The sequence below is a fragment of the Oncorhynchus gorbuscha genome, linkage group LG23 (assembly GCF_021184085.1).
Source record: "Oncorhynchus gorbuscha isolate QuinsamMale2020 ecotype Even-year linkage group LG23, OgorEven_v1.0, whole genome shotgun sequence".
Taxonomy (NCBI): Eukaryota; Metazoa; Chordata; class Actinopteri; order Salmoniformes; family Salmonidae; genus Oncorhynchus; species Oncorhynchus gorbuscha.
Genome location: NC_060195.1, coordinates 37,176,135 through 37,191,164, shown reverse-complemented (window position 1 = coordinate 37,191,164; position 15,030 = coordinate 37,176,135). Strand labels below are relative to the sequence as shown.

The following is a 15,030-nucleotide window of genomic DNA, read 5'->3' as shown; positions in this document are numbered from 1 at the left end:
GATGGGCGGGGCATGCATGTTGCTCGTGACACACACACGCACACGCACCTGATCAAATCAAATTTTATTAGTCACATGCGCCGAATACAACAACCTTACAGTGAAATTCTTATTTACGAGCCCCTAACCAACAATGGAGTTTTAAAAAATATGGATAAGATTTTTTTGTTTTTTAAACAAGTAATTAAAGAGCAAAATACTAATTCAAGCTAATGGCCAATGCTTTTTGGCTCAGAGACAGACATTCGCCTCCTTATGGGTTAATCCCTGTGTGTCCGCCAGACAGACTACCCCAGCTCTAAGTACCTCAGACAGGGGGAGGGAGGGAGGGAGGTAGGGAGGGAGGGAGGGAGAGAGAGAGAGAGAGACAAAGAGAGTGTGAAAGCAGATGAGTGGGTGGAGCAGTCCAGGGACATTTGTGTGTTGTGTAGTGTGTGTGTGTGTGTGTGTGTGTGTGTGTGTGTGTGTGTGTGTGTGTGTGTGTGTGTGTGTGTGTGTGTGTGTGTGTGTGTGTGTGTGTGTGTGTGTGTGTGTGTGTGTGTGTGTGTGTGTGTGTGTGTACCTCAGCCTATCAGCAGAGGCCTGCTTCCCACAGTTATAGTATTGAGAGAGAGAGAGAGAGAGAGAGAGAGAGAGAGAGAGAGAGAGAGAGAGAGAGAGAGAGAGAGAGAGAGAGAGAGAGAGAGAGAGAGAGAGAGAGAGAGAGAGAGAGAGAGAGAGAGAGAGTGTATATGAAAGGAAGAGAGGGGGAGTGAGGAAGATACAGAGTCAGATGATAAATGAGACAGATATTATAACAGTTTATTGGAGTGCAGATTTGTCAGTCCTATTTAAACATCACACACACGCCTTGCTTGCAGCTGAAGTTAATGAGGTACATATTGATTACCACATAAATTAGCCGCTGCTAAAAATGGGCATGACACGACATCCATGCAAGGTGCAAGGTAAGTGTAACTATGCGTGCATAAAGTCTCATTAAGTTTCAATGTGAAAAACCGTTCTCGTGGGCACACAAATCCACAATAATGCAGGCCTTATGCCATTGCAAAATGGAATGCCTCTAACCAAACATGAATAAATCCTCTTCGAACTGAAACAGTCTCCTTTATAAGCCTACGGTTAATGTATAACCTACTTGTTGGATGAATTGGATGGGCATTGCTGTCTAGCTGTAGGCTAGTTGTCTAGTGATATTGTTGACCATCGCCAACTGATCCAGCAAAGAAAACAAATAATGATGAAAATAATGAAGCTAAAGACATGGTCTAGTACGTCTGGTTATGGAATGGCAGGGAGAACACCCGTGCCTGTGTCCACCTGAAAAACAAAGCAATGTGCACTCTAAACAGCTGACTGACAAAAGAAAACAATGACAAATCAAAGGATGAATCTAATGCATTGAAATAAAAGCCTTTTTTTAAAATCAAGGATGCACGGCGAAAATGAGGAAGTACAAAGAAATATCTGTGTAAAGTAGGTCAGCTGAGGCCGAAATTCAGCACTACTGAGTGGACAGCCACATAGAAATTAATGGTTTAAACCATGAAATGTTTGTTTAATTTGGAAGTTTTTCTTTTCATATTTACCACTGTAAAACATAGTTGCCATACATTTTAAACAAATAAGAGAATGGTTAAATTAGCATTATTTAGAGCCCCCAAAGTTTGACTCTTGTTGCATTTAGAGGAGCTAGCATCTCATTCAGGGGAGCTGATCGAGCGAATTATTCCGCTATAAGACTCGAGCTTTGGAGTGTATTGCAATAGACAAACATCTAATCTATAAACCCTAGTGCATATCCAAACACGGCAAATATACCCAAAATGGGATATTTTTTTATATTATCTTACAGTAAGATCCCCAACTCCTGTCAGCCTCCTTCCATCCAGACTACATCCTGGATCCCGCAGAGAGAGATCCCCAACTCCTGTCAGCCTCCTTCCATCCAGACTACATCCTGGATCCCGCAGAGAGAGATCCCCAACTCCTGTCAGCCTCCTTCCATCCAGACTACATCCTGGATCCCGCAGAGAGAGATCCCCAACTCCTGTCAGCCTCCTTCCATCCAGACTACATCCTGGATCCCGCAGAGAGAGATCCCCAACTCCTGTCAGCCTCCTTCCATCCAGACTACATCCTGGATCCCGCAGAGAGAGATCCCCAACTCCTGTCAGCCTCCTTCCATCCAGACTACATCCTGGGATCCCGCAGAGAGAGATCCCCAACTCCTGTCAGCCTCCTTCCATCCAGACTACATCCTGGGATCCCGCAGAGAGAGATCCCCAACTCCTGTCAGTCTTCTTCCATCCAGACTACATCCTGGATCCCACAGAGAGAGATCCCCAACTCCTGTCAGCCTCCTTCCATCCAGACTACATCCTGGATCCTGCAGAGAGAGATCCCCAACTCCTGTCAGCCTCCTTCCATCCAGACTACATCCTGGATCCCGCAGAGAGAGATCCCCAAATCCTGTCAGCCTCCTTCCATCCAGACTACATCCTGGATCCTGCAGAGAGAGATCCCCAACTCCTGTCAGCCTCCTTCCATCCATACTACATCCTGGATCCTGCAGAGAGAGATCCCCAACTCCTGTCAGCCTCCTTCCATCCAGACTACATCCTGGATCCCGCAGAGAGAGATCCCCAAACAGATGAATTCAGCTCTGTGTACAGAGACAGGAGGGAGATTTGGACGCCTGCCGTTTCTTGATTGTACGCAGGATATCTTGACGGATAAACAAACATAAGCACAAGGCCACTTCCATAAGCCAACCCAACATGATGCAACCCTGTAGTTCTGCATTACAGCACCGGCTGACTGCCCCTCTCTCTCTCTCTCTCTCTCTCTCTCTCTCTCTCTCTCTCTCTCTCTCTCTCTCTCTCTCTCTCTCTCTCTCTCTCTCTCTCTCTCTCGGAAACAAACTTGAGGTTTGTCAGACTGCCTTAGAATAGCACCTGGCTTGTCCAGTGTTTGCTGCACAGAGAGAGTAAAGTGTTGTATCTGCCAAAATTCGCCTCACATCAGTCACAGACTGGGGTTCCCTGTCTGCCCGACCCTGCTGAGGCATGGCAAATGATTACCTTGGTGTACATTTATACATTATATCATCCAAGAATAGAATGAAATGGTTCAATAATTGAAATGACCATTATTCACAGACTGTAGCTTTAAGCTGCTGTCCTGTAGCTATGCCCATCAATTCAAGATGGAACTTTATATCATTCACTGATATTGTTAATATACTGCAAAAATTCACCTGAGCTCTGTAGACTGGTCTTCCCTGGCTGTGTGACCCTGCCGGGACCCCTGTCACATCTGATCCTGCTAGGACATGATGAGCATAGTGTTGTGTACTGACTGCACTAGAGGGGCTGCATTTCCGCGAGATGCCTGCTGGACCTGACAGAGATAATTGTGTCGAGGTCTGCATTTTTAACGCTGCTGGCGGTCAGGAAGACATTTGGACGAATATATTTTTTGTCGTCCCTCAGATTGTTTGGAAACGGTCCTCTTTCTGCTTTGTATGCGTCAGCCTACCTATTGTATTAAAAACACATATTTTCCCCCATTATTCACACACTCAGAATTCGCTGCTTCAACTTCCGTAGCCTACCTCTCCTAGCTGGGCGTGAGAGTTCAAGTGGGCCTAGTACCTGTGGCCTCATTGAAATGGAGTCGGCTGCCTACAGGGGCGGCGAATCACCTGGCAGTTGAGTTCAACAGGAAACAAACTGAAATACGATTAGACTGTAGTTTACTAGAGCGCCTGTAAATAAAAAATTATTGATAATGGAATGAAGGAGAGCGCTGAAAACGACGCGAGTCGAAGTGCAATCAAAACATGTCAGAAGATAACTATTGATTACCCATTTTATTTGTCTCTCTCTTAAAATCGTCCCCCTAAAAAGGAAGGATATATCCTACAGGGCTATGCAAAACGTAGGAAGTGCCGCTGTCCTCATTCTTCCTGCTTCCAGTTCAATAGACATACCTGGGAGATCAGGTGTGCATGTGGTCTTATTGAAATAGAGTAGGCTATAGCCTATGCATGGGCGGAGAAGCGCGGGGCAGTTCTTTTCAAGGTAACGTACTTCCTAAATAGGCCTACGACTAGGCTATAGCTTACTACATTGCCTAGAAATAGGCCTAAATTATTGATCACCCATATTTTACCGTCTGAAAATCTTCCCACTTCTAAAAAGGTAACTATAAAAAAATAGCTCAAGAGAAAGTGCAAGTCTCTCCAAATCTGCTCTCTTCAAACAACATCTAGCATATTGGCTGATCTTGCCCAGTAGTACAATAGAAGGGCCATGTGAAGCCTGTAACATTAGAGCTGTTTATTACTGTGTCAGTGTGAAAAGCCCCCCCGACCCCCGTCCCCCCGTCCCCAGTGAAAGTTGCGCCCCTGGCTGAAGCACTAGGGGTAAAGCAATACAACTGTATAAATGAGTCATGCTTTTGAAATCCAATGAAATTTCATTTCGGGGTATAATATGGCAGAGACCTCTATACCTGGTAAAGTGCTGGGTCGGCAGATATAAGTTATGAGGAAAATAGTAGAAATGGGGGTGTCTGTGTGTGAAAGAGAGATGGGAAAGTGAGAGAGAGAGAGAGGGGAAGAGAGAGACCTACCACAAACTCCCTCCATCCCACCTCAGCGTACAAATTGCCCTGACCACTGTACCAAAACTAAGGTTATCTGCAATGTGGGGAAAATACAGCCAAATGACATCCAAATGATTTGAACAGAAGGGGAAAACATATTTATTTTTCATGCTTTGACTCACTCTGGAACTAAGTATGGAATATTAATGCCTGCGTTGAAAAACAGCTCCTTCACATCAGATAAAAGAGCAAGTTTGATTGAAATTCCTATTAGGTACATTTCTTTTTTTTTTAAAGACTAGTTCATATGTTTTTAATCATGTTTATGTACGGAGTAAATGCGATATCTGATGTTTGTATGGATGGTGTTCTGGGGAATGTTTCATGGCTAGCTCCATCAGTAACGGATGGCTTGTGATGGCAAATTCTCCCGTCTCTGTTGCTCTTCTTTATCCCCTGCTCCCACCTCTACCTATCCTTCCCTTACAAAAAAAAGGTGCCTAAAAGGGTTATTTGGCTGTACCCATAGGATAATCCTTTGAAGAACCCTTTTGGGTTTCATTTCCACAGATGGTCCTACCTGGAACCGGACAGCCGAAGAACCCATTTGGAACCTTTTTTCTAAGAGTGCATCGAGCTCCCTCCCTCCCTCCCTCCCTCCCTCCCTCCCTCCCTCCCTCCCTCCCTCCCTCCCTCCCTCCCTCCCTCCCTCCCTCCCTCCCTCCCTCCCTCCCTCCAACCCCCCCTCCTCTCAACCCTCCCTCCCTCCCTCCCTACCTCCCTCCCTCCCTCCCTACCTCCCTCCCTCGAGAACACGCAGTAAAAACCACCCAGGGTGCTGCAGGCTCAGCCAGGTGTGAGATGAGTGCAGCCTCCCATTGCCCCAGCATCTGTCCAGTCCTCTCACCCTGACCGCCTCGGCACACCCCACTCTCTCATCCCATCTCAAACACATTATTAACCTTCCTAACAGCCCTCTCCTGCTCTTCTAGACCCGTTTGGTGTGTGTCTATAGCAGTGTGTAAATCAGTGTGGAACCCTGCCGTCTAACCCCCAACAGAGCAGTCCTAAACATACTGTGAGCAGAGCGAGAGAGAGAACGAGAAAAGTAAGAAGCTGTCAACTGTTGTGGATGCTTGTTTTGCAAATGTCAATGTTTACCCATAAATCATTCACATTTGTCTGAGACATGGATTTATGTGCGGTCTGAGATCAACCGCTGAATTTGAATGTGTCTAGATTATAACACACCTGCAATTTCATGTGATTGTCACCAGTAATGGCTGCCACAGGAGGCTCACTTTCCCGAACATAATTACTAACCTACCATTATATCATCCCTGACAACCATGTAGACGGCAGAAGTAATAGGAAGGTAAATGAAGACTTGATATGGGAGAAGATAGAGAACCGGGGGTGGGTAGGGACTCCTGTCATCCATCATGCCCACCCACAGTGTCTTATCTCTTGGTACTCATGCAGGCCAGGGTCTCTGACACCTCCCAGTGGGCCGGAGGAGACTGTAATAGAGATGACATTACATACAACACATTCTGGATTCCGAGATCAACTAAACAGGATACGAGGTCATCGCAGGAGAGCGGGAAAATCCCTGTGCACAGACATGACACCAATTATATTGGTAGATATATGTTCATATGCACTTTACATCGATATGGTTTTATCAAACACATCTCTAATGATGTGACTAGATCTAAAGTGAGATGTTTGGCAGCCGAGCCCAAACGTTTCTGTTCAGATGACAATGACACCTGGCCATAGTAGTAACACAGATATTTCACTGGATGTATAAATCGTGAAGCAACCGCTTGGCGTTTCCACCTACTGCCAAATATGGTAGTGAGAGGAAGCCCAGCGTCCGGGCAGTGGGAGACGATGGAACGAGATGGATTTTGGCAAACATTCTACAAATGTTCTAATCGATGAAACATTTGATCTCAACACAGTTTTCTGTTCCCAAAACTAGAATATGTTAAGAACTGTCACGTTCTGTCCATCGTTCGTATGTGTTTTCCTTATTTTAGTGTTGGTCAGGACGTGAGCTGGGTGGGCATTCTATGTTGTGTGTCTGGTTTGTCTATTTCTATGTTTGGCCTGATATGGTTCTCAATCAGAGGCAGGTGTTAGTCATTGTCTCTGATTGGGAACCATATTTAGGTAGCCTGTTTTGTGTTGAGTTTTGTGGGTGATTGTTCCTATCTCTGTGTTTGCACCAGATAGGACTGTTTAGGTTTTCACTTTTCTTGTTTTTTATAGTCTGTTCATGTATAGTCGTCTTTATTACAAACATGAATAACCACCACACTGCATTTTGGTCCGCCTCTCTTTCACCAGAAGAAAACCCTTACAAGAACAAAGTACACAAAGTTTTGTAGACTTTGCAAAAATGATTTATATATATTTTTTATCACATAGTTTAGAAGATGCGCAAAGGCGAATGGAGTTATTGCACACGCGCACTTCACAGAAGAGGTGTTCCCTAACTGAAATATGCAGATGATGCTAGAACACGCCAATAGGATCACGCTAGCTCATGCTTGGCTCTGTTCATCTCCTTGCTTGTTCTGCCCACAAGGACTCATATGTTCCCAACGGAAGCGACGAGCTGTGGTCTATCTTGGTTTAGTTTAAAAAAACTTTAGTAGTAATCTGTTGTCTGCATAACATCATATGCCCATACCTACTGTGTCATTCACTGTGCCAGTCCGCTTCAACAGCAGGAGCAGCACTCTAATGGAACGACATGCTGAGCTTTACAGAGCCCTCCCTCTAAGAGCAGCAGCCACGAGACAGACAGACGCACACTGACTGTACACAGATCCTCTCTGGGAATTAGGGCAACAGTGGATGTGCATTTGGATTATCACTCTGGGCCATTTTAGAAAACACTCCTGGGTTGATTCCTCTCCTGACAGTGTTAACCCCTGACTGAAGCAGCTGACCTGGTACATGTAGCTACATCTATGTTGTGTACCCTTTGGGAATGCTATCTCAGACAGAAAACAGGTAGGCGTCTGTCAAATTCTCTGTTCCACATGAAATGACCTACCGGTGCAAATGACCTGAATCGTTATTGCTCACAGACCAATCTGAGCAATGTCTCGGCAGAATGTTTGTGCGTGTGTGTTTACTGTACACTGTTTACAGGACGATATGCTTGTCAGAACCCCTCTGGTTGTCGGCCCGGATATCCCTTAGAGGCTTGACTGCCTGCCTGTCTGCCCTGATCAGGGGTGGGCGGGACACAATAACACACAGTTCAACCAACTGCCACACACAGGAAATAAACGAACACAAGCAAAAACACCTCGCTAACAGAGTTTAAAACCTTGGGACAGAATGGAGAGGGTTTGTTCTCAATTTTAGTAGCAGACCCCCCCCCCCCCCCCCAAACCCTGTCCACTCTACCAAAGGAGGAAAGTGTGAGAGTTGTCCAAAGAGACAAAAAGTTATATCCTTTAATGAGAACAGACAAGGCCCAGAACCCCCAGAAGAGGCATTATAAAAGCACTCCCAAAAACCCTTCTGTTCTAACTCAGAGGCTAGCTCCAGTCTACTGGGTCTCTGGGCAGTCCACACACTTGCAGAGAGGAATAGGGAACTGTATTAAATCCGGGGGAAAAAAAAGATATCTGTTAAAAAGATCAGTTGGCTCCAGATTTCTCAAACGTTCTGTATTAAATACATTTATCCAGGTAAGACTCGTTGAGATCGATGTTACAAGGAGCCCAGGCCAGAAGGCAGCATCACAATCAACCGTACAAATCTACCATGACATGACCCACAAGCTCACCCGTTCTCAAGGGAACATTTTCAGTCGCTCCTGCAACGGCGGCAGTACCGATCTGCCACTGTCGCTTGCCGTAGCGTGGCCCTGTCTGTCAGACAGACTCACTGAGGAGAGGTGATCTATGTCTACACTGGACTGCTGATGGTTTGATCTCCTCTTTCCTTCTCTCTGCCTCGTACACAGTGGCCCCATCTCGACATATGCGGTTTTTTCTTCCTCAGGAGAATGACGAGAATGAAGACAGTCAACGCCTTGGCTCCCCTGTCTGTCGCCCCTCTCACCCTGACTCCGGGGCCGTGGATAAAGGCTATTGATTGAATCGACCGCGTGTCGCCATGATGGCTGCATTGTTTTATACTAGCTGTCAGTGGATGGAGAAACACATTAAATTGAGGGTTTCACTGTAGGCTGGGGCCAAACCTCTGCCCCGAGGGACAATAGTGTCTGCTTACAGTATGACATCAATCACCATTCACACATGTCCCTAGTCATGAGTCAGATACTGCTTGTAATCAACTAAATTGAAAAGGGCATGGGTGAGTTGGGAAAATACTGGAGATGCATGTAGTCATTAATCCCTGTTAGTGACATGTGGGTACAGTGGCCTTGTGCTGTAAAGGAAAGATGGGGTGAAGAGGTGGGGTTTAAAGACCTAATGTCTTGTGTAGTAGTGAGGGGCCTGGCTTCCCCAAAGGCTTCTATCATTTCCCATTGGACATTTCTGACTTCATTTGCCTTCACGAAAAACGTAGCAACCCCGACAAAAATGGCCATGAACCATCATCCACATTTGCTGCAGGATTATTTTCCTGCTGTAACAAACTGCCTCAAATGATGATCCTACATCTGGGCCTGTGTGGTGACATAACTGGAAGGTGTCCGAGAGTGAACTCTGAACTGTCCCCTTTCAAGCAGTTTTTGAAGTCTCGCTGTGAACCAGATGGATTTTTATTTTGGCACTATTTAACTGGTATAATACACCTCCCTACACTTGAGTCGTTTGATCTTGGTGATAGGGCATGTAGGATAATGTTGCTAATAATAGTATGATACATTGAACACTTGTGGTAGTGAGTTGCATTTACTGAGGAGGACATTTCAGTACAAACACTGAGGTGATTGGAGCTGGAAGACAGACAGACACACACCTCTTTGGTCTTGCCTCACCTTAGGTAACAGGATGTGGCAGCAGGTGCAAATGAGACATTTAAAATAAGTGTCTCTGAAAATAAACAAGGCATCAAGCACACGCAACAAAACCACAGACATGCATAGGGACTTGACTCACATCGTCCCCGGAAGGAATTGATCTGTCAAGGTATGGCTAAAAATCACAATTACCCATTCAAGACATAGGCCTAACTCGAGGCTTCTTTAAAAAAAAAGAGTCACTCCCTCCCTACGTACTATTTTCCCCTCCCGGCGTCTAAACTCCCTTGGCTGGGCTGTGCTGGGTCCTCATGGGTGTACTGTGTGCTCACACACACACACCTGTGTCCTGTCTGATGTCAGTGGGCTGGAGGAACATTACCCAACGGGCGTGTGATGAGATTAAAGAGATACAGCGATTGGTACGGTGCTCTGCTCCCACGCCATACCTCACTGTCTGACGGGCCTGATGGGAGGGGACTGGCTTCTCCTGTAGACCTACGGTTCTGACCAGAGCTAGACCTCACCTTACAACAGTACTACTCGTGTTCTCATCTCCCTGGGAGAATGCAGCAATGGTTACACTTCCTTCTGCTCTTTCAGTCGTGAAATAGTTCTGACCATCTAACACCTGGAATAGCCTCCTTTCAAAGCCTTGATGTATTGATGTGTCCCGTTGATCAAATATAGAGGTACACCTCCCCCTAGTGGTTTAATTACATACTACAGTACGCATGCACAACAATTTATTTTATTTTTATTATTATTATGAAGGAACAATTACAAACAGAAATATACAAACAAAGAGTACATAAACCTAACAGACGGGTATTACATATCAAAATTAATTTTCAATTTGTTAAATACTTTTATGGTGCGTATTGTTTTTACATTTACTGATCATTTCAACAATACTATTTCAATTCTATCTTAAATAATGGTGGTCTTTGGCTTGCAAGCTCCCCCCTTTTTCCTCCAAACATAACGATGGTCATTATGGCCAAATAGTTATATTTTTGTTTCATCAGATCAGAGGACTTTTCTCCAAAAAAGTACGATCTTTGTCCCCATGTGCAGCTGCAAACCGTAGTCTGGCTTTTCAATGGCGGTTTTGGAGCAGTTGCTTCTTCCTTGCTGTGCAGCCTTTCAGGTTATGTCGATATAGGACTTGTTTTACTGTGGATATAGATACTTTTGTACCTGTTTCCATCAGCATCTTCACAAGGTCATTTGCTGTTGTTCTGGGATTGATTTGCACTTTTCGCACCAAAGTACGTTCATCTCTAGGAGACAGAACGCGTCTCCTTCGTGAGTGGTATGACGGCTGCGTGGTCCCATGGTGTTTATACTTGCATACTATTGTTTGTACAGATGAACGTGGAACCTTCAGGCGTTTGGAAATTCCTCCCAAGAATGAATCAGACTTGTGGAGGTCTACATTTTTTTTCTGAGGTCTTGGCTGATTTCTTTGGATTTTTCCATGATGTCAAGCAAAGAGGCACTGAGTTTGAAGGTAGGCCTTGAAATACATCCACAAGGTACACCTCTTTCATGAAAGATTCTTTATCCATAAAATGAAGTGGGCAGAGAACAAACCCCTCTTCACATTATTTAACCATTATTTAAGATATAATTTAAATTATATAATTATATTTTGAAATTATCAGTAAATGTAAAAGCAATACGCACCATAAAATAATTCAACAAATTGAAAATGAATCTTGAAATGTAATACCCCTGTCTGTTAGGTTTGTGTACTCTTGTTTGTATATTTCTGTTTTTTTTTGTATTTGTTGTGTTCATAATTTATTTTTATAATAATAAAAAAATTAAGAGAAGTGAAAATAATAATAATAATAAACAAGCAATGCACTGACTTCCTGTTTTAAAAAAAGTAATCGGGGATGGTCTTTGTAGGGATGAAAACCCAATTAACGTCTAGTGTTCGATTCCGGAAACAACGTCATGCCTTCTGTTTACATCGTAGGACGTATTCAGATAAATGTCGATGTATTGAATCTTATTTTTAGACACGTTTATACAAATAGAAACATACCTCACAATTTGTTTGATCGCAATGGGCGGTCATGGTGTGATGGCGAACGAGGAATCGTTGGATTACTCGGTGCACGAGGCGTGGAATGAGGCCACCAATGTCTATTTGCTCGTCATTCTGGTTAGCTTCGGACTGCTAATGTATGCTAGAAAGTAAGAGGCTCCTTTGTTTTTTTGCGACCGACTGTTAATACATATATAAGTCTTTTGAACTAAATGTGTGTAATGACATGTTTTTGATACACTTTGATGTTACAATGCTTCCAACCAGCTAGTGCACATGAATGACAGTTTACTGTTGGGTCTCACTTGCTTTCCTCCTCTTCTCCCCATAAGAAATAAGAGGAAGATCATGAGGATATTCGCTCTGCCCCCCACAGCAGGAGCCACGACCGAACCGAACTTCTACGACAGTCTGCAGAAAGTGAGACTCCGCCAGCAGCTGGAGATGTACTCTCTTTGTGAGTTTGTCAGTCACAGTGATTGCCGGTTCTATCTAGCCTTTTGGGGGCCCTAAGCTAGACGCAAAACATTTTAGTAGTAGTTTCTGCAATTCCACATATTTTGTAATGACTTATGCCATGTTAATATGATATTTAAGTGAGAATGACTAACAAAATCAATGGGGACCCACTGGAGGCCAGGGCCTCCGGGCATGGTATTTGACCATGATTACTACACATTTAGATACCTGCCTAGACTAACTACCAATCCAAACATTGTCAGCTGACATGGCTAATTAAGTGACTGTCAGTGCCTGACACATCAAGAGAAAGATGGCTGATGTACAACCAAGCGACCCCTTATGCCTGGAACGGCCCTGGTCTCAGTGCTGTTGCAGAATAATGTGTCAGTCAATGTTAGACTTGTGTTCACTTATGATAGTGCTTGAGGTCAAATGCATATTTAACATAGAACAATTCTTCTAGATACATTTTTATATTTCTGTCCATGATTAGGAACTGACCTCAAATCAGTTTATCACTCAAGTCAAATATATTTCTGGTTTATCAAATAGCTCACTAATAAACTCTTAGCACTTCTAAAATAGCTCGATCAATCCCACTGTTTAAATTGGTATAATTCGGACGTCTTTATGCCTTAACAGCGAGGAAGTTTGACCAGCATCAACACCAAGGCCAGAGTGAAAGTGTTCAGCTCTCTATGGAATGAGACTACAACAACAAGGTAGCATGGCCCATCGTCGTACTCTCCATCCCTCAGCCTCTTTGTCTTTGCTAAGTCTCATCATTACTATACTCCCGAAGAGGGCATGGGTACCAAGGAGGAAGAAGACGAGGGTCAAGGACGGTTTCTGTGATTAAGACGTGTCAAGTCAAATGGTTTGTGTTTGCACAATTGTTGCTGTACGATTTGAAACGAGGACTATAATGGATTTGGATATGAAGAATTACTGGATGTTCCCCCTGCAACATCTGTTTTTTGTTGTTGTTTTTTTCATTTCTTTTGCCTTTTTTATGTATCTTATTAGTCATTTTTGTATTTTATTCAATGCCTTATTGGATTATGTGTGGATTTGTCGCCCCATAGTGGTTTTAGGAGAACTTTCATCCAGTGTTCAATATACATCCTGTACAGTGACAATTCAAATAAGGCTTAAACTTGTAAAAAAAAAAAATATATATATATATATATATATATATTATAACAATTTCATTTAGCATTTCTATTTAAATGTTTGGTTGTCAATAACTGTTTCATTTCCCAGTTTCTGATCCTCCTATATATTCCTTATTATGGCATTACTGCTGGGAAAGCTTAAAAGTGTTGAGTTGACTTTTACCCAATCCACTTGCTTTTTCTAAAAAGGAAATGAATTGCTATTATTACTCTGGTTCAAAAGAAATTAAAAAACAAGGGACCAATGAAGGACCAAGGAATTGTATTACTTTTTGCTTGATTTCACCCTCTCCCTCCCTCCACTTCTTTTGTAATAATTCATTTAATAGCACAATTCTCAGAGCAGAAAGTTAGGTTCTGGTGCGTGTGTTTTTTGTAGAGCAAGATGGGGTAGGTGTTTGGGAGGCAGTGATTGAGGAAGGTGACATTTTGCATCAGGGGCCTAGCAGAAAAGTTGGGCCTCTAATCCATCAAATAAATAAATAAAACATGAGTCGGAGGAAAGCCGTGGCCCAGAAACACAACACAAAAGAGGCCAAACAAATGTGTGCGGACGTCCTTCGGAGGTAGTGTAATGGGAAAATGATTACTCCTCGCGGCGGCGAAATGGCACACTGATTAAACGCATCAATACATCAACGACCGGAGCGCAGGGCCAGATCCTTACCTATTCTAAATAGGGCTGTGTGTGTGTGTGCGTGCATTGAATCTTTGCTTATTCAGTTTTGTCGTGTGCATACCCCTTTGTTGTTGCTGTAACTCTGAGCAGAGACTACTTCAGGATACTCTACTATTGTCCCATTGTAATTAAAAACCCGTAGACTTATTAGTGAAATTACAAGCAGCACAGATAAAGTAAATGGTTAGAAATTGGTAATATCCCCAACTTCATTTAAATTCAGATGTAATCTATATTTACATAAGAATGTGGACACCTCCTCATTCCAAAATCATCGCCATTAACATGGAGTTGGTTCCCCCCCTTTGCTGCTACAACAGCCTCCACTCTTCTGGGGAGGCTTTCCACTAGATGTTGGAATATTTCTGCGTGGACTTATAATATAATATATGCCATTTAGCAGACGCTTTTATCCAAAGCGACTTACAGTCATGTGTGCATACATTCTACGTATGGGTGGTCCCGGGAATCGAACCCACTACCCTGGCGTTACAAGCGCCATGCTCTACCAACTGAGCTACAGAAGACTTGTTTTCATTCAGCCACAAGGGCATTAGTGAGGTCGGGCACTGATGTTGGGAAATTAGGCACGCATTCCCATTCATCCAAAAAGTGTTCTCGACAAGCCTTTTCTGTATGGACCTAGCTTTGTGCACGTGGGCATTCTCATGCTGAAACAGGATATGGCCTTTCCCAAACTGTTGCCACAAAGTTGGAAGCACAAAATCATCTAGAATATCATTGTATGCCGTCGCAATAAGATTTCACACCAAAACTGAGGGACCTAGCCCAAATCAAGAAAAACAGCCCAGACCATTACTCGTCCTCCACAATACTTTACAGTTGGCACTATGCATTCGGACAGGTAGCATTCTTCTGGCATCCGCCAAACCCAGATTAATCTGTCAGCCTGCCAGATGGTGAAGCGTAATTCATCATTCTAGAGAAGGTGTTTCCACTGCTCCAAAGTCCAATGGCGGTGAGCTTTACACCACTCCAGCAGGTGCTTGGCATTGCGTATGGTGATCTTGGGCTTGTGTGCGGCTGCTCAGCCATGGAAACCCATTTCATGAATCCCGACGAA

The 15,030-nt window shown here is 43.8% G+C and overlaps 1 protein-coding gene across 1 annotated transcript; it reads left to right on the top strand.

Moving 5' to 3' along the window:
* Nucleotides 1-11,506: 11,506 nt before the first annotated feature.
* Nucleotides 11,507-13,645, top strand: LOC124011170 (small integral membrane protein 19-like). The gene is made up of 3 exons (XM_046324249.1): nucleotides 11,507-11,779; nucleotides 11,963-12,087; nucleotides 12,735-13,645. The coding sequence occupies exons 1-3, from the start codon at nucleotides 11,649-11,651 to the stop codon at nucleotides 12,797-12,799; spliced, it is 321 nt and encodes a 106-aa protein (XP_046180205.1). The 5' UTR covers nucleotides 11,507-11,648; the 3' UTR covers nucleotides 12,800-13,645.
* Nucleotides 13,646-15,030: the final 1,385 nt, after the last annotated feature.